Raw genomic sequence first — 23902 nt, forward strand, 5'->3', positions numbered from 1 at the left:
CAGTAATTAATAGCCTACCAACTAAAAAAAAAGGCCAATACCAGATGGATTCACAGCCAAATTCTACCAGAGTTACAAAAAGGAGCTGATACCATTCCTTCTGAAACTATTCCAAAAAACAGAAAAAGAGGGACTCCTCCTTAACTCATTTTACGAGGCCAGCATCATCCTGATACCAAAACCTGGCAGAGACACAACACAAAAAGAGAATTTTAGGTCAATATCCCTGATGAACATCAATGCAAAAATCCTCAACAAAATACTGGCAAACCAAATCCAGCAGCACATCAAAAAGCTTATCCACCATGATCCAAGTCGGCTTCACCCCAGGATACAAGGCTGGTTCAACATATGCAAATTAATAAATGTAATCCATCACATAAACAGAACCAAAGACAAAAACCACATGATTATCTCAATAGATGCAGAAAAGGCCTTCAATAAAACTCAACACCCCTTCATGCTAAAAACTCTCAATAAGCTAGGTATTGATGGAACGTATCTCAAAATAATAAGAGCTATTTATGACAAACCCACAGCCAGTATCATACTGAATGGGCAAAAGCTGGAAGCATTCCTTTTAAAAACCAGTACAAGACAAGGATGCCCTCTCTCACCACTCCTATTCAACATCCTATTGGAAATTCTAGCCAGGGCAATCAGGCAAGAGAAAGAAAGAAAGGGTATTCAAATAGGAAGAGAGGAAGTCAAATTGTCCCTGTTTGCAGATGACATGATTATATATTTAGAAAACCCCAATGCCTCAGCCCAAAATCTCCTTAAGCTGATTAGCAACTTCGGCAGTCTCAGGATACAAAATCAATGTGCAAAAATCACAAGCATTCCTATATACCAGTAATAAACAAACAGAAACCCAAATCATGAGTGAACTCCTATTCACAATTGCTACAAAGAGAATAAAATACCTAGGAATACAACCTACAAGGTATGTGAAGGACGTCTTCAGGGAGAACTACAAACCACTGCTCAAGGGAGTAAGAGAGGACACAAACAAATGGAAAGACATTCCATGCTCATGGATAGGAAGAACCAAAGACTTGGAACCAACCCAAATGTCCATCAATGATAGACTGGATTAAGAAAATGTGGCACATACACACCATGGAATACTATGCAGCCATAAAAAAGGATGAGTTCATGTTCTTTGTAGGGACATGGATGAAGCTGGAAACCATCATTCTGAGCAAACTGTCCCAAGGACAGAAAACCAAACACCGCATGTTCTCACTCACAGGTGGGAATTGAACAATGAGAACACTTGGACACAGGGTGGGGAACATCACACACCGGGGCCTGTAGTGGGGTGAGGGGACGGGGGAGGGAGAGCATTAGGAGAAATACCTAATGTAAATGACGAGTTAATGGGTGCAGCACACCAACATGGCACATGTATACATATGTAACAAACCTGCACATTGTGCACATGTACCCTAGAACTTAAAGTATAATTTAAAAAAAGAACCAATATTGTGAAAATTGCCATATTGCTCAAAGTAATTTATAGATTCAATGTCATCCCCATCAAGCTACCATTGACTTTCTTCACGCAATTAGAAAAAACTACTTTAAATTTCATATGGAAGCAAAAAAGAGCCCGTATAGCCAAGACAATCCTAAGCAAAAAGAACAAAGCTGGAGGCATCACACTACCTGACTTCAAACTCTACTACAAGGCTACAGTAACCAAAACAGCATGGTACTGGTACCAAAACAGATATATAGATCAATGGAACAGAACAGAGGCCTCAGGAGTAACACTGCACATCCACAAGCATCTGATCTTTGACCAACCTGACAAAAACAAGCAATGGGGTAAGAATTCCCTATTTAATAAATAGTGTTGGGAAAACTGGTTAGCCATATGCAGAAAACTGAAACTGGACCCCTTCCTTACACCTTATACAAAAATTAACTCAAGATGGATTAAAGACTTAAACGTGGCCAGGCGTGGTGGCTCAAGCCTGTAATCCCAGCACTTTGGGAGGCTGAGATGGGCAGATCACGAGGTCAGGAGATCGAGACCATCCTGGCTAACACGGTGAAACCCCATCTCTACTGAAAAATACAAAAAACTAGCCGGGCGAGGTGGCAGGCACCTGTAGTCCCAGCTACTCGGGAGGCTGAGGCAGGAGAATGGCTAAACCCGGGAGGCAGAGCTTGCAGTGAGCTGAGATCTGGCCACTGCACTTCAGCTCAGGCGACAGAGCAAGACTCCGTCTCAAAAAAAAAAAAAAAAAAAAAAAAAAAAAAAGACTTAAACGTAAGATCTAAAATCATAAAAACCCTAGAAGAAAACCTAGGCAATACCATGTAGGACACGGACATGGGCAAAGATTTCATGACTAAAGCACTAAAAGCAATGGCAACAAAAGTCAAAATTGACAAATGGGATCAAATTAAACGAAAGAGCTTCTGCACAACAAAAAACTATCATCAGAGTGAACAGGCAAGCTACAGAATGGGAGAGAATTTTTGCAATCTATCCATCTGACAAAGGGCTCATATCCAGAATCTATAAGGAATTTAAACACATTTACAAGAAAACAACAACCCCATCAAAAAGTGGCCAAAGGATATGAACAGACACTTCTCAAGATATTGATGTGGCCAACAAACATATGAAAAAAAGCTCATCATCACTGGTCATTAGAGAAATGCAAATCAAAACCACAATGAGATACCATCTCACACCAGTTAGAATGATGATCATTAAAAAGTCAGGAAACAACAGATACTGGAGAGGATGTGGAGAAATAGGAACGCTTTTACACTGTTGGTGGGAGTGTAAATTAGTTCAACCATTGTGGAAGACAGTGTGGCGATTCCTCAAGTGTCTAGAACCAGAAATACCATTTGACCCAGCAATCCCATTACTGGGTATATACCCAAAGGATTATAAATCATTCTACTATAAAGACACATGCACATGTATGTTTATTGCAGCAACTATTCACAATAGCCAAGACTTGGAATCAACCCAAATGCCCATCAATGATAGACTGGATAAAGAAAATGTAGCACATATACACCATGGAATACTATGCAGCCATAAAAAGGATGAGTGCATGTCTTTTGCAGAGACATGCATGAAGCTGGATATCATCATTCTCAGCAAACTAACAGAGGAACAGAAATCCAAGCACCGCCTGTTCTCACTCATAAGTGGGAATTGAATAATGAGAACACATGGACACAGGGAGGGGAACATCATATACCAGGGTCTGTCAGTGGTTAGGGGGCTAAGGAAGGGATAGCATTAGAAGAAATACTTAATGTAGATGATAGGTTGATGGGTACAGCAAACCACCATGGCACGTGTATACCTATGTAACAAACCTGCACGTTCTGCACATGTACCCTAGAATCTAAAGTATTAAAAAAAAAAATCCTCTCGAGTTGAACTTTAAAGTATAGTAAACATGAGTCAGCATCGAATTTTTAAAATCTTGTCCTTATTTATGGTATTTAAGTCTGATATTAAATAATTTATCAGAGTTGTGATTAGTTTATGATTTAACAGTATAAATGTGATTATTTGATTACATTTAGAAACAATATTAGAATGTTTAGAATTAAGAGAGTATGGTCTTGTGGGGTTTTTTTTTTTTTTTTTTTTAGATGAAGTTTCACTCTGTCACCCAGGTTGGAGTGCAGTGGCTTGATTAGCAAAATGCTGAGGCTTACTGCAGCTTCAACTTCCTGAGCTCAAGTGATCTTCCCACTTCAGCCTCCCGAGTAGCTGGGACTACAAATGTGTGCTACCATGCCCAGCTAATTTTTGTACTTTTTGTAGAGATGGGGTTTCTCTATGCTTCCCAAGCTGGTCTCAAACTCCTGGTCTCAAGCAATCTTCCCGCCCTGGCCTCCTAAAGTGCTAGGACTATAGACATGAGCCACCATACCTGGCCAAGAGAGTAAGATTTATTTAGTCCATCTACCAGAATCACTTAACTGCTTAGATTTTGCTTGCCAGCTTTTTCGGAGGTTTAAAATATTTGAGGATACCTGGGTTTTTAAAATGTGTAAATAGGTTTAAAAATGTTTAAAGAAAATGTAATAATTTAACTAACTGAATTAATAAGTGAAGCAAACAGCAGTACATTGAAAACTAATCAAAGGATTAAGAAACATTCCTTTAATTTTTATATGCAAAAAATTCCTAGATTTATAAAAATTAAAATGAACATTAAAACCTTAGAAAAACTAGTTTTTAAAGTTTATATTCCACTCTACTAAAGTCAGTATCAACTAAAACATGCAGCTACAAATGTCTCTTTGCACACCAGAAGACCCTATCAAATATTTGAAAACTCGGCTGCACAGAAAACAGTTGTATCCCACTACAATACTGATGAAGATGGGAGGATGAGAGGCATCAACAGAGCACTGCTCACCAGCTGGCCCACAGCATCATCCTATATCCTTTCCACCACAATAGAGTCTAATTTTTCTGCCTTAGGATTGCATAAGATTTGGAAAGAATTTCCAGATATATTGTTATCAAGAGGCTAAGAGCAAAACAGTGTATATTTTTTTATTAGCTAGGATACCAGTTTAACTTCCATTTAAAAAGGGTCTAATCATTTACAGTTCAAGGTTAACATGACACCTTTGTGGTCTTAGAGACATAGAATCTTTGCTGTCATGTTGCTTTCTCATCCTTAACACCTTATTTCCATCTCATGGTAAAATACGCCTGCTGCAGCTCCTACCATCAGGTTACATCTTCCTCTAGAAGGGAAGAAAGCCTCCTTTCCTTTTCAGGTCAGAACTCAGAAATTGCTATATCACTTCAATTTACATCCCATTGGCTATCACTTCATCACATGGCCACAATTAGCAGCGGAGAAGCTAAGAAATATAGTATTTAGCTGTGTGTCCACGTGCCCAGATAAAACATCTTGTATTACAGAGAATCTGTATTCAGGAGACTGCTAGCGGTCTCTGACACAAATATGCCACTTTTTATGTAAAAAAAAAAAAAAAAAAAAAAAGGGAAAAACCAACAGTATCTATCACATTTGTGCATAAAGAATATCTGAAAGTTTAGGAAGCACATAAGATGCATACAATAAATCATTGGCTCTAGAACATTGGCCCACAGTACAATGTCAGTATGTAGTGAAGTTTTCATTAGCAAAAAGTAAAATTTTTCAAAAAACACATGAGCATAATGAGTTCATCATACATTTAAGTTTGTTCAATTTAAGGTGTTATCTTCCATTAAGCCCTTCTATTATTTGAAGTTCAAATATTCTTTCTTTGTGCAATAATGTTGATACTAAATGGTAATGATGGCAGTGGTGGGCCACCTGGAGCGGCTGCTGCCATCATGCTGGCTGCAGCAGTGAAGTGTGGTTGGGCGGAGCCGGTAAGAGGCAGGGACAAGCAGGATCCTCGCCCCTTCTGAGTTGGGGTGAAAGCTGCCTGGGTGCTGCCGCAGCCACCCAAACTGCAGCTGCAGACCCAGCCATCCCTGTTCTCTCAGGGCTCAGGAGCAGGCAGGAGCCCTACCCTGCTGACCACCATTGCAGCTGCCAAAACCACAGCTGCAGACCCAGGCATCCCTATACCTTGGGCCAGGAAGGCCCCCCCCGCCACCCTTGCAAGCTTGGAAGTGCCTGCTCCTGCTGCCTGGCTTCTCCCTGCTGTTGGCACCCGCTCCAATCTCAGAGCAAAGTTGGGGCCATGGGAAGCCAAGGGGGGGCACTGAGGGAAGCTTGGTGTTGGCCCACAGGCACCCCTTGGCATGAGCATCCTGGGTGCCATGGGTGCCATGAACAGCAGTGGCAGGCAGACAGGTTCCTGGACAGAAGGAGGTGGGTCCCTAGTGAGGGCCTGAAGGCTGGGGGCTGGGCTGCCAGTCCTGTGGACCAGAATGGGAACTTGTGGTGCCTTTTCCAGGCCTACCCATAGCCACCCATGGACCAATCGGTGCACACTTTCTCCCCTCTGCAGCCCATAAAAGCCCCAGGCTTAACCAGAGCGCGGCAGATGTCAGGATGACCAGCTGCAGAGAGGAACTACCCATTCTAGGGCCTCCTCTCTGCGGATACTCAAGCAGATGTCAGGACAACCAGCTGCAGAGAGGAGCAACCCACTTCGGGGCCTCCTCTCTGCTGAGAGTTGCAGAGACAACAGGATGACCCGCCTGCAGAGAGGAGCTTCCCTGTCCAGGGTCTCCTCTCTGCTAGGAGCTGAACACTCATGGGACACCCTGGTTGCAGAAAGGAACTTCCCCCTGCAGGAGACTGAGCTGTTCTGTTGCTCAATAAAGCTCCTGTCTTTCTCACCTTCCACTTGTCTGCATACCTCATTCTTCCTGGCCACAGGACAAGAACTTGGGACCCATCAAATGTAGGGGCTAAAAGAGCTGTAACACAAACAGGGCTGAAATATGCCCCTTGCTTACCACATTGTGGACAAACAGGAGAGAAGAGCTGTGGCCCTTTGGGGACCCCAGACCTGGGAGCTCTCTGAGCCAGGGCTGTGACTCCCTCTTTGGGGCCCTAAGGTTCCTGGAGTCTCCAAGCTTCTGGATGCCACCTTGTTCCCCAGTGCCAGCCGTGGAAGCTGCTTGTGGTGTATCTGGTCTGGCTGCAGCCTCACAGAGAGCTGGTGCCTTTGCTGGCACCTGGAAGTGCCCACTCTGCTACAGTAAAAGGCATGTCTGACTGTGTGCAGTGGCCACATCCCACACTCGCTCACACACCCCTCGCCATTCGATGCCTGACTCTCCTTGGCAGGTGTGGGACCCAGGCTGGTAGCGTAAGCCAAGCTCAGTTTGCCAGGCCAAGTGAGCAAAACAAGCTTGGCGGGCCTTAGCAAAATTCAGTCAAAGGCACCACCAGCCACAGAGGTTTCCAGACAGAAAAACAATACCCCAGAGAGATCCTGTAACAGTCATGTATTTCTCCATTTAGCAAATGTTATGAAACATCCAGGCACTATACAAGATGCTGAGGATTCTCATGTCACAATAGTCTCTACACTCATACAACTTAGAGGCTAGCAGAGAAGAAGGATGGTAAGTACAATTTCAAACTAGGATAAGCACTATTTTTAAAAAGAAACGTAGAAGGTGCTATGGGAGAAATATTCTGAGGAACTTAATTTGGACTGGGGAGTCAGCAAAGGCTTCCAGGAGGAAGAGATATTTAAGATGCATCTCAAAATGAGTATCAGTTCACTAGAGGACCAGCAGAAACGAGTGTTGTAGGCAGACAGATTGGCATGTGCAGAGGCCTAAGTAGGATGAGTCTGGCCAACTGAAGATTCTAAAAGATGGTCCTGTGGCCAAAACTAAGTAATCATGGAGAATAATGGCAGAAGGTCATTAGGGGACAGATAGAGGGTCTCACGGGCCATGCACAGATTTAAATTTGCACCCAAGACATAGAAAGGTTCTGAGCAGAAAAACAACAATCCAATTTACATTTTTAAAAGGTCACTCTGGCTAGCAGAGTGAAGAGTGAATTTGGGGCTAGGGAATGGTAGATACATTTAGCAATTCAGATAGGAGATGGGGGAGAACAGAATGGCAGAGAGGATGGCAAGAAGTGGGCACAGCAGAGATTTGCCCCCATGGGGTAGATTTGGGTGAGCTGTCTGGCTCTGGGAACTATGAAGCAGAACTGTGATTAAGAACCAAGACTCTGGCATCACACCACCTGGATTCAAACCCCGGCACCACTCTAGCCAGTGAATCTTGCCATGGGATAGGCCTCAATTTTCCCATCTATAGAATGGAGAGGATACTACTGCCTCTACCTCAAACATGATGAGGAATAAACAAAACCACTCATTAAAGTACCTAGAATAATGACTGAATGTATACCTGTTACACTTTAATAGTGCCTTTTCCATTATTAGTGTTAGGTATAACATAAAAAGAATGGAAAAAGGCCCTGGATTCTGGTGAGTGAAGTGTTTCAGAGTAAAGCAACAGTAAAGAACAATTTACAAATTTCTCAACTGTAGTTTTGGTTACATATCAAAATCTTACCATGTATAGTTACTAGGAAAAGTCTTTTTGAAAATACAAGACAATGGGCTGGCTCATGCCTATAATCTTCAGTGCTATGGGAGGCTGAGGCAGGAGGATTGCTTGAGGCCAGCAGTTCAAGACCAGCCTGGGCAACACAGGGAGACCTTGTCTCTATGATAGATAGATAGATAGATAGATAGATAGATAGATAGATAGATAGATAGATGAGCAAGCTGGGCATATTGATGCACCTGTAGTCCCAGCTACTCAGGAGGCTGAAGTGGGAGGATCCCTTGAACCCAAAACTTTGAGACAGAAGTTGATCACACCACCGCACTCCAGCCTAGGCAACAGAGTGAGACCCTGTCTCACAAATACAAAGGAAGGAAGGAAAGAAGGAAGGAAGGGAGGGAGGGAGGAAGATCACATGGTAAGAGAGGAAGCAAGAGAGAGGTGGGGAAGTGCCAGGCTCTTTTGAACAACCAGCTCTCTCAAGAATTAATAGAGTGAGAACTCACTCCCAAGAAAGGGCACTAATCTGTTCTTGAGGGATCCAATCCCACGACCTAAACACCTCACAGGAGGTCCCACCTCCAACACTGGGGATCAAATTTCAACATGAGATTTGAAGGAGATGAACACTCAAACCATAGCACCAGCCAATGTTCCACGGAGAGTGAATTTTCAATGAGAAGACTGATACATGATGGCTCTTACTGGAATATGGCTCCTCAGCACAACTAAGTTCATTAATAGAAATATAACTACCTAATGGTTATTAGCCATAAGATCATTGCAGTTTTTAGAAGCACAACTTTTTGAAGAGTACATGCAAGTACAAGGATCTATGCAAACATGAACATTTGCTACTTTTTGAAATAATTCTTGCCAAAGTAAAACATACCTATGTGCTTGCTCTTCCTCTTTGTCCACCAGCCTGGCACTTTGGGACAAATGCAAAAAGACCCCTACAAATTACCCAGCTTAGCCCTTAAAGTCCCTTCATCAAATTGATGAGGGAGAGATTTCTTCACCTGCAAGCAACAAAGTATTCCCTAGACAGATTAGTCTCAGGTGCATCCTGGAAGTCTGTTGAAAGCCCAGTGTGACAATCAGAGGCTGACCAGCTCCTGAGTTCCAGGCCAATGCTATAAAAGAGGTTCTCAAACTTGAGTGTGTATTAGGATCACCTGGAGAGCTTATTAAACTGCAGATTGCTGGCTCCACTCCAGAAGTTCTGCTTCAGACAGCTAAGATGGGGACTTAAGAGTCTGCATTTCTAACAAGGTCCCAGGAGGTGCTGATGCCAGTGCTGCAGATCCTGGGAACACACTTTGAGAACCACCGGTAGAAAACATCTGATGACAGAATTTGAAAGACCCCAGAGGTCATCTGGTCCAACCTTTTCATTTTATAGGTAAGGACCCTGGGGTTCAGAGGAAATGTCTTGCTCCTGGTCATATACCCAATAACTCAGAGCCTCCCCTCACCAAAAAAAGCAACTCGGTTCCCAGAGCCTAAACATACTGTTCATCTCATGATGCCAAGTTCTGGCCACACATCAGGTCGCCACTCTGAGAAGGAGCGCCAGCAGGGTCTTCATGCTGTTGACTGTCTTCTGCACATGCCCTTCTGGGATGTACATGGTAGTTCCGTCAGGACCTCACAATGGTAGATGGATGACCTGAGCCCAGATAGCAGATTTGGCAGTGCAATGGGCACTACTTCTTGGATCTGGGGAAAGGGGAGGTGGGAGAAGAGCTATGGACTCAAAACACGTTTACTGGTGGTGTTTACAGCTCCTGGAGTACTAACTTCTTGAAGAAAAAAAATAGTTCCCATTAAGAGGTACTGGGTCATGAACTAATCAGATCTCCGCTGGCTTGAACTTTCAACTTCCTAAGTTTTACCACTTTTCACTGTTCTTTGCTATTAATTTCCTTTCTGTTCCACAATTCCAAGAATAGCACTGTCTCCTTTACCTTGACTCTCGCTGTAATGGACTCTTTAAACCTAAGAAGCACACACTGAGAAAGGAAAAAAACAGGAGACCAGGCCCTGAAACCTGCAGTGGCCATTAATTGAGTAGATATTGACCTCACCTCATCCATCAACTTCAGAGAAAATTTAAATTTTGCACAATTCAAACCACATATGGAATGAATTTCTGTATCCTATCAGCAACCTCATAAGTAATTTTCTTAAGTATATTTTAACTTATCTATTCTATTGTTAAAATTGTTGAGCCGGGTGCAGTGGCTCATGCCTATAATTCCAATGATGCTGGAGACTGAGGTAAGAGGGTCGCTTGATACTAGGAGTTCAAAACCAGCCTGGGCAATAGCAAGACCCCATCTCCCAAGAAATATTTAAAACTTAGCCAGCTGTGGTGGCATGCCTGTAGTCCCAGCTACTCGGGAGGCGGAGGTAGAAGGACTGCTTGAGCCCAGGAGGTCAAGGCTTTAGTAAATCATGAAAAGAAAAATTATTTTGGTTGTTAATACTGAGTACCAGGAGGAGGCATATCACATAGGTAATACTTTTGTGTCCACATTCTAGAAAACTTTAGCTTTTATTGCTACTGTCTGGTTTTATATGTGCAAGTTTATTCTGAAAAAATACTAGAAGATCAATATATTAAATATCAAATGTAGTCTTATAATGAAGTAATTAACAGGACTCTGAATGATCAAGAGCACTTGCTTGTTCTGTAACATGGGTATATCAACATATATTCATGGAAGAATATTTCATATTTGATAGTCAACTAGCCTATCTCATTTCAGATTGGTCAAGTATCATTCTGGCTTTCAGTGCTCACACTGTACCGTCCAGTCATTATTGAAACATTGCACCAGCCACAAAACTGGTTCAGGTGCCAGGATACAGGAACAAGACAGCACAGCCCCACTCTCACGGAGCTTGCAATCTATTGGGGGGCAGATGAGCCAACAAGTAAGCAAATAAGAATATCAGGTAAATTCCAAGATTAACAGCTATGAAGAAATAAAGCCAAGTTATAGAACCAGACAACTAAGAGTAAATGGTGCAAGGACGATTTCAGGTAGTATGATCTGGAAAGGGCTTGTCAAGAGAAGAACTTTTGAGCTGAGACGTGAAGATAAGGAAGAAATAGCCATGTACATGGAACAAGAGTGGGGAACAGAAAAGAATGTTCCAGGCAGAAAAAAGAACAAGCTTAAAGACCCAGAGGTAACAAATGTGCATCTGAAGAACACAAAGAAGGTGAGTGTGGCTTCAGCCCAGCGAACCAGTGGGAGAATGACCCTGTGTACATTCTGAGAAGTAGGAAGGCATTTGGCATTTATTCCAAGTGTAAGTAAAAGACACTGAATTTAAGTAAGATAATAATACAATCTAAGTTTTTAAATGGACCAAAGAAGGGCAAATGTGGGGTGGGAAATCAAGAGGACACTGCAATAACGCAGGTGAATTGCAGCTTTGGATAAGGGAAGAAGGGGTGAGATTTGGCAAATGTTTAACACCAGAGACAATGCTGGCAGATGGGCTGTGAGAGTTTCCCGGGATAATAGGATACATGTGTGAAATTTTCATAGCCCTGTAGAATAAAGGCATGATTTTAAAAAACAAATTCAAGAAATTAACTGGAGCAATATTAAATACATCTTAATATTTAAAGACATCTACCTCCTTTTCTTTTCATGATTCCATTGTCTGAAAGCTTACATTTAGTTTTTCTTTGAGTCTGCCTTTACCAATCCATTTAGGAAAAGCTATTTTATGGAAAATCTCACATTTTTGTTGTGGATCTTTGTAATTTGGGGCTGCCCAGCACCTGATCACTTATCTTCTGGGGGAAGGGTTTCAAGAAAGGTAGGAGGCAGCAGCCCACCCCCTTTCCCTATGGTAGAAAGCTAAGGCTGGCAGAATTTTATTTCACACACACCTAAAATAAATAGCACTGACTATGTGCCAGGCACTAATCTAAACGCTCTAAAAATGACGACTCATTTAATTCTTATAATAGTATCTACCTCATTGGGTTGTTATTCCCCTTTAACATACAAAAACTAATGTACATTCAAGGATGTACACAGCTTATCAGTGGAAAAGCCTATATTTTAAACCCAGCAAGCCTGGCTCCAAGGAACATTCTCCTAACCGCGATGTCACACTGCCTCTCCCCAACAACGTGGTAGTTCAGCACAATCAGACAGATGGAGGTTTTGAAAAGTGACACCAGGGTGCAGAAGATGGTCACAGGTGATTTGCAGCTCTGCTGTGAATATAAGTGTCGAGCAGCAGCAGTGACTGGCAGGGCGGTGGAGTCCACTGACTGTGTCCTTAACAGCCTTGTCTGGTACTAGTGTTTGTTATGTCCAGAGTCCTTTAAATCCTGCCCTTTTGCTGAGCCTCCTATCCAATTTCCATTAATTCTATTTCCTGCTTCCACTCTAATAAATTATTACTCTGCTTACATGGTCTACAATCAAGAATCTTGGCCAGTATGGCTAATTTACCCATCAGCAGAGAGCCAATCTTCATAATGAATGTGAGAGCTCTTGCAGAGAGGCTTTTGTGGTCCCTTCCAACTTTACAGCCCTTGGATTCACACTAGTATATTTTCTTCCTCTAACAGTATTTGCAGCTGTGGCTACCTGGCTCACAGGGATCCCGGTCCCCGGCCATCTGCACTCAGGTGATAGTCATGTCCATGATGCACGTCACCTGGCCAGAACTGATTGATCCAGGAGTGCACCCTGATGCCACAACCTGGCTAAAGGTTGGCGGAGAGGGCTCTCAAGCTTGGAAGGGGATGGAGTCAAGTCGTGTTGATGGCTATGCCTAGAGAAGAGTCCCCTAACCCAACTGCCCTGGCACTTGGTCTTTCTCTACTATTCAAATCCTCTTTGAATTCCATGAGATGCCCTGGTGACAATCCTTCCGATAAATTATTGTCTTCTCTTTAAATTTCAACCGTCTTTAGTATCATCTTAGCTTTGCTGCGATAATTCACTGAAAATCCCTCTTCTACGCCCCAATATCATGACCTCCCTTCATATAGCCCTACAGATGGGAGTTGTTACAGTGGTATTTTCCCCTTGTGGTTTAAGTATCATGGGAAATGAGAAAGCAAAAGATGACATAGACTAGAAGGCATCTTTTAAAAAGAAAAACAAAAAAGAGAAAAACAAAAAAAACATTTGAGGATGAAGACTTTATTTACATTGCTTTTTGCCAAACTCCACTGTCAGATTTTTCCACTTTATATCTGCCCACTGCTTAAGACTTATTAAAGCCTCAAAATTTTCATCCTCTAATGACATGATTTAGCACCTTGATTCTTTTGGTATTTGGATACTGTACTAGTAATTGATCTGAATTAGGGACTTGATAGCTTTGTTTCAAATGGCTTAAACATTTTTTCAAAAGATCCAGTTCTCCACTAAAAGGAACCACAGCCCCTCTGAGAAATGGCTGAGTTCTTCCCCAGCTGCAGAAGAATTGGTACAAGATGAGCCTGGGGCATGTTGTTATGCCAGAAAACAATGAAATGCTCAAAAAAAAAAAAAAAGACAGAGGCATGTCACAGTGACATAGGAGTCAGCTTGAAGAGGATCTCATTGCACGTATCGGATACAATTAGAGCACCAAAATGATTAAGAACAGTAATGAAGTAAAAATCATTGAGGGAAAAAAACCTAAGGATTCATGAATTTGCATGGGGAGGGAGGCAGGGAGGGGGGGGGGGGGGGGAAGGGGAGGCAGGGGGGGCAGGGGGGGAGGGAGGCAGGGGAGGCAGGGAGGAAGGGCAAAGGTAAGGCTGTTGCAGTAGAATGTCAAGTGCCAACTGGTAAATGTGGAGAGTGCTGGAGTTGGAAAATCATTCTGCAGACACCATGTTATAGATTGGATCAGGTGGAAACCATCAATGACTCCTAAATTTTGATAAAAAGCAGGGTATTTACATGACCTTATAAAGTGTCTCTCCACAAAATTATGATACAGTGGATAAAACAGACAACATCTTAACGAGGTCATCAGAGTGATCACCACCACAGAGGGGCAGATGGACATGGTGTGCCTCCAGATGCCACCCCCGAGAAGGACACAACAGCACGTATCCAGTGTTCCAGCCAGAAAAGCACAGTTGGAATCTCTAATTGTAAGAAAATCACCAGTTAAATCCCAAATGAGAAACTGTCTGTTGAAAAAGGGAGAGGGGACTGTATTTTTCAAAAATTCAAATCATAGAAGCAATGACTTTGTGGAAAAGTTCAGATTAAAGAAACTAAAAGGATACGAGAACCAAATGCAATCCCTGAGCCTCCCCTGGACCTTGTACTGGAGGTGGGGGAACACCACTAAGGACATTACTGGGTCAACCTACAAAACTGGGATATGGATAATAGATTGGACACAAATATTGCATCAAAGTGAAATGTACTGACATTTCATAAGTGTACTGCGCTTATGTAAGAGATTATCCCTATTTTTAGAAAAACACACTGAAGTGTTTAGGGAAAAAAAGGCCACAATACATATAATTTACCCTCAAACATTGCCAAGGGAAAAGGGCATACCTGTGTTGTTTGTGCTATTCTTATTCCTGCAAATTCTTTATAAATTTTAAATCAGTTTCAAATAAAAAGTAAAAAAAAAGAAAAAAAAAAAGATTGACTGCAAAGGCACAGGGAACTTCCTGGGATGATGGAAGGGTTTCTAGGTTGTGATCATACATTTGTCAAAACTCAAAGTGTACACTTGAGGCTGCTGACTTACTGTATTCAATAAAGATGATTTGCAAAGGTACAAAGGGTAAAAGTCCAGTATTTCAAAAGATTCTATATTCCTTTAAAGGCAGACAGAAGAAGGGGTACGTGCATTTGCCTCTTGAAAGGCCTCAGGAACTGCTGTGTTATGGATGGAAGCAAGCTATCTGGTGAGATTGGTTTGCTCCAGCCAGGATGAACAGAAGCCACAGACAAAACCACACAATCCTTTCTGAAGCATATTATGGCAAAAAAAGCAAGCATTTTTGTATTAATGTCTATTTTAGAGTGAACACAATACTCCCATAACTGGTTAAAAGAAAACACAGGCCAGGCACTGTGGCTCATGCCTGTAATCCCGGCACTTTGGGAGGCTGAGGCAGGCGGATCACTTGAAGTCAGGAGTTTGAGACCAGCCTGGCCAACATGGTGAAACCCTGTCTCTACCAAAAAAAAAAAAAAAAAAATTAAAACCTTAGCTGGGCATGGTAGTGGATGCCTGTAATCCCAGCTACTTGTGAGGCTGAGGCAGGAGAATCACTTGAACCTGTGATTCTGTGAGGTTCCAGGGAGCCAGGATCATGCCACTGCATTCCAGCCTGGGCAACAGAGCATGACTGTCTCAAAAACAAACAAAAAATAAAACAAAACACAAAAACTCAATGAAATCTGGCCCCCAAGGGATCTTTCATATGATCCCAGATCCTTAGAACACCATTTACTGTCCTCAGAAATTTCCCTAGATGGTGAGGAGAGTTTTTGCATGTCTCTCCCAAGCCCCCACGCGCAGACAATAGTTTGCATCTTACCCTCCCCATAGTTCAGGGCCTACTCAGATGACGCCTCCTCCAGAGATTCCCCCTTTATGCTCTGCCTGTTCCACCTCTTAATCTAAGCTTTTATGTCCATCTTCCTCATAACAGCTATTTGTGAACTGTCCTTCTCCAACTCAGCCTTTGGGAAGGAATCCCTGCACTGTGGCTGGCACCTTGGAAAAGGATGTTGCATTGAACTAAGCTCAGATAAAGGAATGCGGGCATATTTACCATTTCATTCCTTTTCTCCTTCACAGAATGGGAATTCACAGAGTAGGAAGGTGTTGTCATTTTTTTTCTTCCTCTTTCTCTTTCTGTCTCTTTCCTTTCTTTTTTTTTCTGAGACAGAGTTTTGCTCTTATTGCCCAGGCTGGAGTGCAATGGCACGAACTCGGCTCACTGCAACCTCTGCCTCCCAGGTTCAAGCAATTCTCTTGCCTCAACCTCCTGAGAAGCTGGGATTACAGGCATGTGCCACCATGCCCGGCTAATTTTGTATTTTTAGTAAAGACGGGGTTTCTCCATGTTGATCAGGCTGGTCTCGAACTCCCGATCTCAGGTGATCCACCCACCTCAGCCTCCCAAAGTGCTGGGATTACAGGGTAAGCCACTGCACCCAGCCAGTGTTGTCACTTTCTATGTTGAAACTCAGATTATTTGCACCATTTTCTGGAACGGACTTCCTGCCCAGGAACATGATAGCTAATTCTAAAATGGGATCTTGTTATAATCAATCCAGTAAAACTTTTTGGGACCAGATTTTCAACTTTTTGGTGTACGTAGGAAGAGAGATTTTAAGCTCAGAAAACACTAAGGGAAACTCAAAGCAAAACATTTCTGTTAAAGCACTACCAGAACAATTTATACAAACTTCTATGCAACCCATAGTTGGTCAACTAAAAATGGAAAACGACACCTCTCTAGGACCTGAAGATATTCAAAAACAGTGATGATAGCCGACACTGACCACTCACTGCCATCCAAAGCCTGGAGAAGTTAGTCCACAGCTAAGACACTATAGGGCTAGGGTTCAAACCCAGGCAGACTGGCCTAAGAATCTACATTTTTCATCTCTACACTATTGTTTCTGGCTGAACTTAGTCCTCCCGCCAAAGCTTACATGTTGCAATCCCAACCACTAGTACCTCAGAATGTAACCGTATTTGAAGATAATGTCTTTAAAGAGGTGATTAAAATGAGTGGAGCCCTAATACAATAGGAACTGGCGTCCTTATAAAACGAAGTGGCCTGGCACAGTGGCTCACGCCTGTAATCCCAACACTTTGAGAAGTTGAGGCAGAGGGATCATTTGAGCCCAGGAGTTTGAGACCAGCCTAGGCAACAAAAGCTAAGAAAAAGAAAAGAAAAATAAGCCCAGCATGGTGGCTCACACCTGTAATCCCAATTACTAGGGAGGCTGAGGTGGGAAGATTGCTTGAGTCCAGGAGGTCAAGGCTGTAGAAAGCCGTGACTGTACTACTGAACTCCAACCTAAAGAGTGTCAAAAAAAAAAAAAAAAAAAGAAAAAGAAAAGAAAAAGACAGGGATGTGCATGCCCAGAAGAAAGGCCATATGAGGCCACAGGCAGAAGGCAGCTGTCTGCAAGCCAAGGAAAGAGGCCTCCAGAAAAACCAAACCTACCGAGCCAACACCTTGCTCTTCGACTTCCAGCTCCACAACTGTGAGAAAATTAATTTCCTTTGCTTAAGCCTCCCAAGTCTGTGGTATTTTGTTATGGCAGCCCTAGCAAACTAATTCAGCCAGTATGTGTTAAATACCAATTCCTCTTCCTTCCAGAGAGCTCCAAGGTGAGCTCTGCATCCAGAATTAAAACACTCAACCCAATTAACAAGCCATACTTCACCAATCTGCGTTTAACAGGAAAATCAATAAAAGATCTCATTTTCCCTTATTTAATAGCTATTGTCCTGACACTTTCTCCCTATGCTGATCAGTACTCACCAATGTTCTTACCAGAACTCCTTTTTGTCCTACTTTTATGCAAGGAACTGGTAAGAAATTTCTTTCTACTAAATTCAACCATCTCCTTTATTTTCTCCATGTCTTTCTGATGAGAAGGCATCACACCAACATCTTGCAATTATTAGCCTTAACCAAACAACAGCTTTTATCTTTCCCTAGTAGACGCTAACCCATGCTTTTATTAAGCAGAAACAGGAATACTGCACTTCAGATACATCCTAAAATCATTTTGTTGCAAAAGCATGCTTCATTTTGAAAGAGATGGTGGCTTTGGAGGTCATCCCATGCTCCACAAAAGGATTCCAAACTCCCATTTGCAAAGTGGGGTTTTTAACTGAGACACCTGAACAGTGGATGCTCTAATCCACCTACCAGAGATGGGTGAATTTTTCACTCAAATTGCATGACTTCAGACAAAACAGTGCCTACCCTCCCCTAAAATTCCTCTCTCCTCTGAGTCACTGGCTCTTCCTTGAGAAGAAATGGAGCTGTGCCCCAGGACTGTACAGATTGAAATAAATCAGAGGTTTTGAAGTCCATCCTTGGAGTTCTGAACAGCTCCGTGTACTTTGGAAACTATTTTTCACAGGAAAGTTTTCACTAAGGGGATGTACTAGTCACAACTCGGCAAGATGAAAATGGTGTCCAGAGGTCAGACAGTGCCACAAGGCGGTAGGAGGAGGACTGGAGCAAGGGCCTGGGGAAATGAAGAAGACCCTGGGTCACCCCTGATTAACGTGACTTTCAGGGCAAACAATTTACCTACAAACATTCCTCCCCAATTTTGTGTGTCAATGCAAGCATTTTACATCAAACAAACAGGCTTATTACCAATACAGTATGGCTCAGCTGACTGCACAATGTTTCATACAGAGAGCCAGTGTTTGTCAAGCTCCTGGTATATTCTGGACACTGTACTGCACATGTTGACAAATCAAAGCATTGCAAAATGAAATAGGGTTCAGCCTGCCCTTAAAAAAAGTACGTATGCAACTAGACCCCTCTGGTTTGTGGGGTTCAGGGCAAAAGTACAAAACTCCCCCTCCTAGTTATTTTCTAGTGTTAATCAAACTAGCAAACTGTCATGTATTCCTCCTCCCTTGACAAAAGTAGCTTTATAGCAGCCTAGAAGGCCAGGGACAGTTTAGAATTTTCAGATCCTTCAGAGTTGTGGGCCAGACACAGAAATAGCAGACCTGGCCCATGAACAGAGCCCCTTCCCTTCCCCACCCAAGCTCCCTCTCTCCTAGGGGGGCCTCTTGGGCACCCACGGGGACTCCCTCCTCTCCTATCCAGCCCACATTTCCAAACTCTTCTATGCCCCAGCAAACAGCTGCCCCTATGTGAGCTCTCCAGGGATCAGGCCTGCCCTTTCTAGGGCTCAGGCCTTAGAAGCTGGTATGGGGCCCTTTGGGCTGGGTATTCCATCCAGGTCTTGGGAGGGAGGGGGCAGCATGATCTCTGGGTAGCCAGCCCCCTTGGACCTACAGACTTCCAGGTCTATGGGGAGGGGCACACCCCCCGCAACCCCCAGAAGGCCAGACTGGGCCCTTTAAACCCAGGGGATAAGGGTAAGGGTATTCTTCCGCCCAGGTCTGAAGGCCGTACTGGCTGAGAGCCTTCTCTGTACTACACTAACTAGATCAACTTTTTCTTTCCTTGAAGCTTTCTGGGAGGGTGACACCTATACAAGGAATAAAGATGAATAAACAGATGGTATAAGAGAAGATTCCTGTTCAAAAGGGATGAAAGAAAAAAAAAGCTGAAATCTTTGTGGAGAAATTGACAGCTGATACCATGGTCTGAAAGAAAAGGTAAAATGTTCCTCAAACAGCAAATGTGTTGACAGCGTTCTAGAAAGTCTGAGGAGGTGGGATCCTCACCTCATGGCATAACTTGGGCAAACCTTCAACTGTTTTCTTTCTGTGTTTGAAAGTGGATGTCCTACCCAGACCTTTGCAGAGAGACCAAAGGAGCCGGATGAAGAGCTGCCAGAGACACCAGGGCAGCCAACCTAAATCCTAGGGCGTGGACACACCGAGTCAAGATGAGCATGGGAGGTTTGGGTCTGCTGCAAACACAAAGGCCTGGCCAAAGGGACCCATGGAGGGCAGGCGTAGGAGCTCACGGTCAGAGGAGCAGCAAGGGCATGGGCTTCACCCCCACAGCTGACCTAGCATCGGCTTTGCCTTTTCTCAATCAGGGCAAGTTGGTCAGTTCTCCAGGCCTCCGTGTTTTAATTCTCTAGAATAGAGATATCACCTGCCCGCATCACCAGGTGATGATGCCCGTAAGAACTCAGCACGATCTGGCACATGGTAAATTCTCAAGATGCTTCATCTAGAACTGAAAGTGTGCGGGTCAGAGCTAGCCCTGAACCCAAGATGTGGGTCACCATAGACCCCAAGCTGGGTGTGCTGCGGGCGGAGGAGTGGAGGGGGTTTTGGGGAGAGGGGCACACCGAAACACATAGGCTACAGCGGTCAAGAGGTCAAGTGTTACAGGTCCCTGTCCCGTTTGGGGGCACGGGAAGGGGGTGCGTTTTCATGTCGCCCAGCCAGAGATGTAAAGAACAGACGCCCTAAGGCCCGAAGTTGCTGGCATCCATGAGCTCCAAGGTGGAGGAGGAGGAAGCCGTCCTGCACTCCGGTGGGCTCCAGGGCCGCGCGGGTCCGGGCCAGTAGAGCGGCCGGGAAGGCTCGGGAGGGGAACGCCTGGCTCGCGGGGGTCGGAGACGCAGCCACTCACCCAGCAGCAGCAGCTTGAGCTCGCGGCGCGCGTCCTTCTTGTCCCGACGAAGCTGCCGCTCGATCTCCGCACTGATGCGCTGCGACTCCTTCTCCTCCGCGGACAGGCAGCAGCAGCCAGCCATGGTGGGCTCAGCTCAGCACCCGACGGGGCGACGCGGCCCCGAGCACTCGAATCTTCGGCCCGGCCACTCACCCGGCCAGCACGCGACGGGCACAGGGGTGTGGAAAGACCGGGGCCGATTTGAGCTTTGGACTAACAGGCCTGGACCTCCGAGGCTCAATTCCCCCTCGAAAGTCGGCTCTGAGGCGGGGGCGAATCCCGAATGCTGGGAACACTCGAGTGCACCCCGGATCCGGGCTCAGCCTGCCCCACTCTCCCTCTGGGGAGGAGGAGGGCGAGTCAAGAAGTTGGGAGCGTTGCTGGCCCCGAGAAGATGCGAGCGCCCCTTGGCACAGGAGCCGGACAGCAGTCAGGGGGCGCAGACGACAGTTGGAACGTCGGTGCTCCGGGGGGAGTAGGATCTCCTGGGCCTAGGGGTGTCGCCAGGCGGGAGGTAGGCGCGGAGTGGGTTGGAGGCAAAGGACCTGGCTGGCCTTTGCCTGGAAAGTTCTGAAAACCTCAGCAGTGACCGCAGACTAAGACCAAGTGGAAAAGTTCCCGCTAGCGCTTGTGGCTCTAAGTGGCAGGAGGAGGCGGAGCATCTCGAACCTGCAGCCCTGGCGTCTGCTGGACTTGGCCTTCTAGGCACCCCAAGCCGAAGGCGCCTGGAAGCGAAAGGGGACCAGCAGGGGGCGCGGAGCAGGGGGTGGGAGCTGGCTTCTCAGGGAGCAGCCCCTACACTCGCCTCCCTGGCTGTGGCGTCCCGGCCGAAGTTTGCTGTAACCTGCGCGCTCTGGCAGCCAGGCCCCGGGTTCTGACAGGTGAGTGAGTTTCCCCAACTCACTCGCTCGGAAAAGGCGGCAGCAGGCTGGAAGAGGAGCGGCGCCAAGCGTCTGCTGCGAGACGCAAAGCCCCGAGGTTCTACCCGGACCTGAAGTGGAAGCTTGCCCACCAGCTTCACCACCACGCACACCCGGGTTTCCTAGACGGGCTCCTTCCGCTTCCTGGACGCCCAGGCCCAGCTTGGCCTTGGCCCAGCTTGGTCAGCTCGGCAATTTGCCTGTAAAGTGTGGCTGGGCCGAGCCTGGTGGCTCTGAGCTCGGAGAAGGAGCCGCCGCTGGGTTCAATTATAAGAGAACTGCAAGAGCCCAGGGTAAATATCCTCTCGGCCTCCGGACGAGGGGGCTGGGGAGAAAGGGAACGGCTGATTGCTTTGCATTTTATGATGGGAAAGACACCTGCTTTGTAGAAAGGGCTGACACGTTCCTGGTAGCACCTGGCAAGTTTCCTGCCCAGCCCCGAAACCTAACAGCCGCCTTGCGATTGTGTCCTCACTGACACCTTGGCCAGGATCCTGGAACATCAGGGTCAAGTTTGAGCAGCATTAATAAAAACTTAAAATTAAAAAGCACTTCTTGTACTTAAGTGGCACAATAAAATGCATATGACAACATCTGACTTTTGTCTGTGTAGATTTTGATGCAGAAAAGGGAAGGTGGAGAGAGGGGATCCTATTGGCCACAGCAATGAACGTTCTTTCCTTCTCAAGTCAGTATAGGCTATATGCTAATGGAGCGTTAGGCAATTAGATAATGCTTCCTCTACTAAGAGCAGGCATAAGTGCCTTTGAGTAGCAAGTATTTTATCAATTCACACTGAGGAGCACATTGAGTGGAATGGTATGTGTCATTATATAAAGAAGTTGGTATCGCGATGCTATCTGGCTGCATGTTCTTATTATTTTGCAGTTTAAGAAATGTAGAGGAATCAGACATTAAAAATGTGCATATATTCTTTAATGTGTGACTATTTTAGTTTTCTTGCAGGCATACATTGACGGTAACAGTGACCCCTACAGGAAAACTCCTGGACATTTCACATTTGATCTTTGGCCATTTAATAGCCTGTTTCTTCTCTCTTAGCGCTTACGGATTCATTTACAATTTGAGAATAAGATCTCTTGGCTTCTCAAAGTCATGGTTGCATCATAATTATTATCATTTTAAAATTATAAATTTTTTAAAATGATTAAAACTAGGGCAAATTTGAACTCTTACATTAACTGGAATTACTGATACTGACGTATTAGGTTTAAAGTTGCTAGGATTTTTAAAATGTTATGAAACATATTGATTATGGCAAATTTGTACAACTTCCCTGGGCTAGTCAGCTTAGCAGTATATATCTGAAGCCTTAGACATGTCCATCCCCTTTGGTCAAACCAGTAATTTCTCCCTTAAGAAATAACTAGAAAGAAGCCTTGTGATTTATGCAAAGGTTTTATTGCGAATACAACAACAAAAACTCACAACCTAAATACCTAACAGCAGGGAAGAGGTCAACTTAAATTATGGTTTATCCATACAATGAGATATTTTGGAGCCATGAAATATGTGGATATGTGAGTAATAAACATGTGAATAAATTTGGAGAAAATCCTCAAAGTACATTGAATGAAAAAGGCAAGATCCAAAAATATAAAGAGTATGATAAGTTTTAGTATGAGAATACACATACATATTTTTAAGAGACTAAAGGGACACACATCAAAAAGGTAACTTGCTCTGAGTCATGGCTGTTTGGTTGATTTTCATTGTCTATTAGAAAATTTGGGCCGGGTACAGTGGCTCACATCTGTAATCCCAGCACTTTGGGAGGCCGAGGCGGACAGATCACCTGAGGTCGGGAGTTCGAGACCAGCCAGCCTGACCAACATGGAGATACCCCGTCTCTACTAAAAATACAAAATTAGCTGGGCGTGGTGGCACATGCCTGTAATCCCAGCTACTTGGGAGGCTGAGGCAGGAGAATCACTTGAACCCGGAAGGCGGAGGTTGTGGTGAGCCAAGATCGCGCCATTGCACTCCAGCCTGGGCAACGAGAGCCAAACCCTGTCTCAAAAAAAAAAAAAAAAAAAGTAAAGAAAATTTGGGGCAACTTACATAAAGTTATTTAGGCTCCACTTTCCTTAACTATAAGATGAGAGGGATAAGCCAGAATAAGCTCAAAAGGATCACCCAACTCTAACATGCAATTATTTCTTTGATGACATTCACACTTATCCAAAATAAATTTATTTTAAAATAATCAAAAACCTAAAGTTGTTATTGAGCATCAGCCACTGGTAAGAAATAGAAAACTGGGATATCACAAGTCAATTGTTTTTATACTTCTATGTTGTATTCATCTCTATTTTCCTTATCTGTAGAATCTGGGAGGTAAAATAATAATTTTAAGATATTAATCCATTTGAAATATCTTTCCAGGAAGGGGTAGTTTTGAAAAGAGTTCTTAATAAGAGAGAATATTTATCTTCCTAAGTTATTTCAAAAAAGCTGCAATTTTATTTTATTCATCTTGAAGACAAGAGTGCAGACTGGACCTGAGTTTCAGATATCTGCCAAGTGTGGCTACAAGGGTGAACTAATTGTCTGATATTCCTCTGAATGTCTATTGGGTCCATAACAGCCCCTGTACCAGGCAGTGAGGAT

General features: G+C 44.2%; 1 protein-coding gene across 1 annotated transcript in view; it reads right to left on the minus strand.

Moving 5' to 3' along the window:
• GNA14 (G protein subunit alpha 14) overlaps positions 1-22197 on the minus strand; it is a 220631-nt gene extending 198434 nt beyond the window's left edge. Inside the window, exon 1 of the mRNA XM_025359602.1 lies at positions 20310-22197. Coding sequence (XP_025215387.1) covers positions 20310-20433 — 124 coding nt within the window. The 5' untranslated portion in view covers positions 20434-22197. The remainder of the gene's footprint in view (positions 1-20309) is intronic.
• Between the last annotated feature and the right edge of the window lie 1705 nt (positions 22198-23902).

Source organism: Theropithecus gelada, chromosome 15 (assembly GCF_003255815.1).
Source record: "Theropithecus gelada isolate Dixy chromosome 15, Tgel_1.0, whole genome shotgun sequence".
NCBI lineage: Eukaryota > Metazoa > Chordata > Mammalia > Primates > Cercopithecidae > Theropithecus > Theropithecus gelada.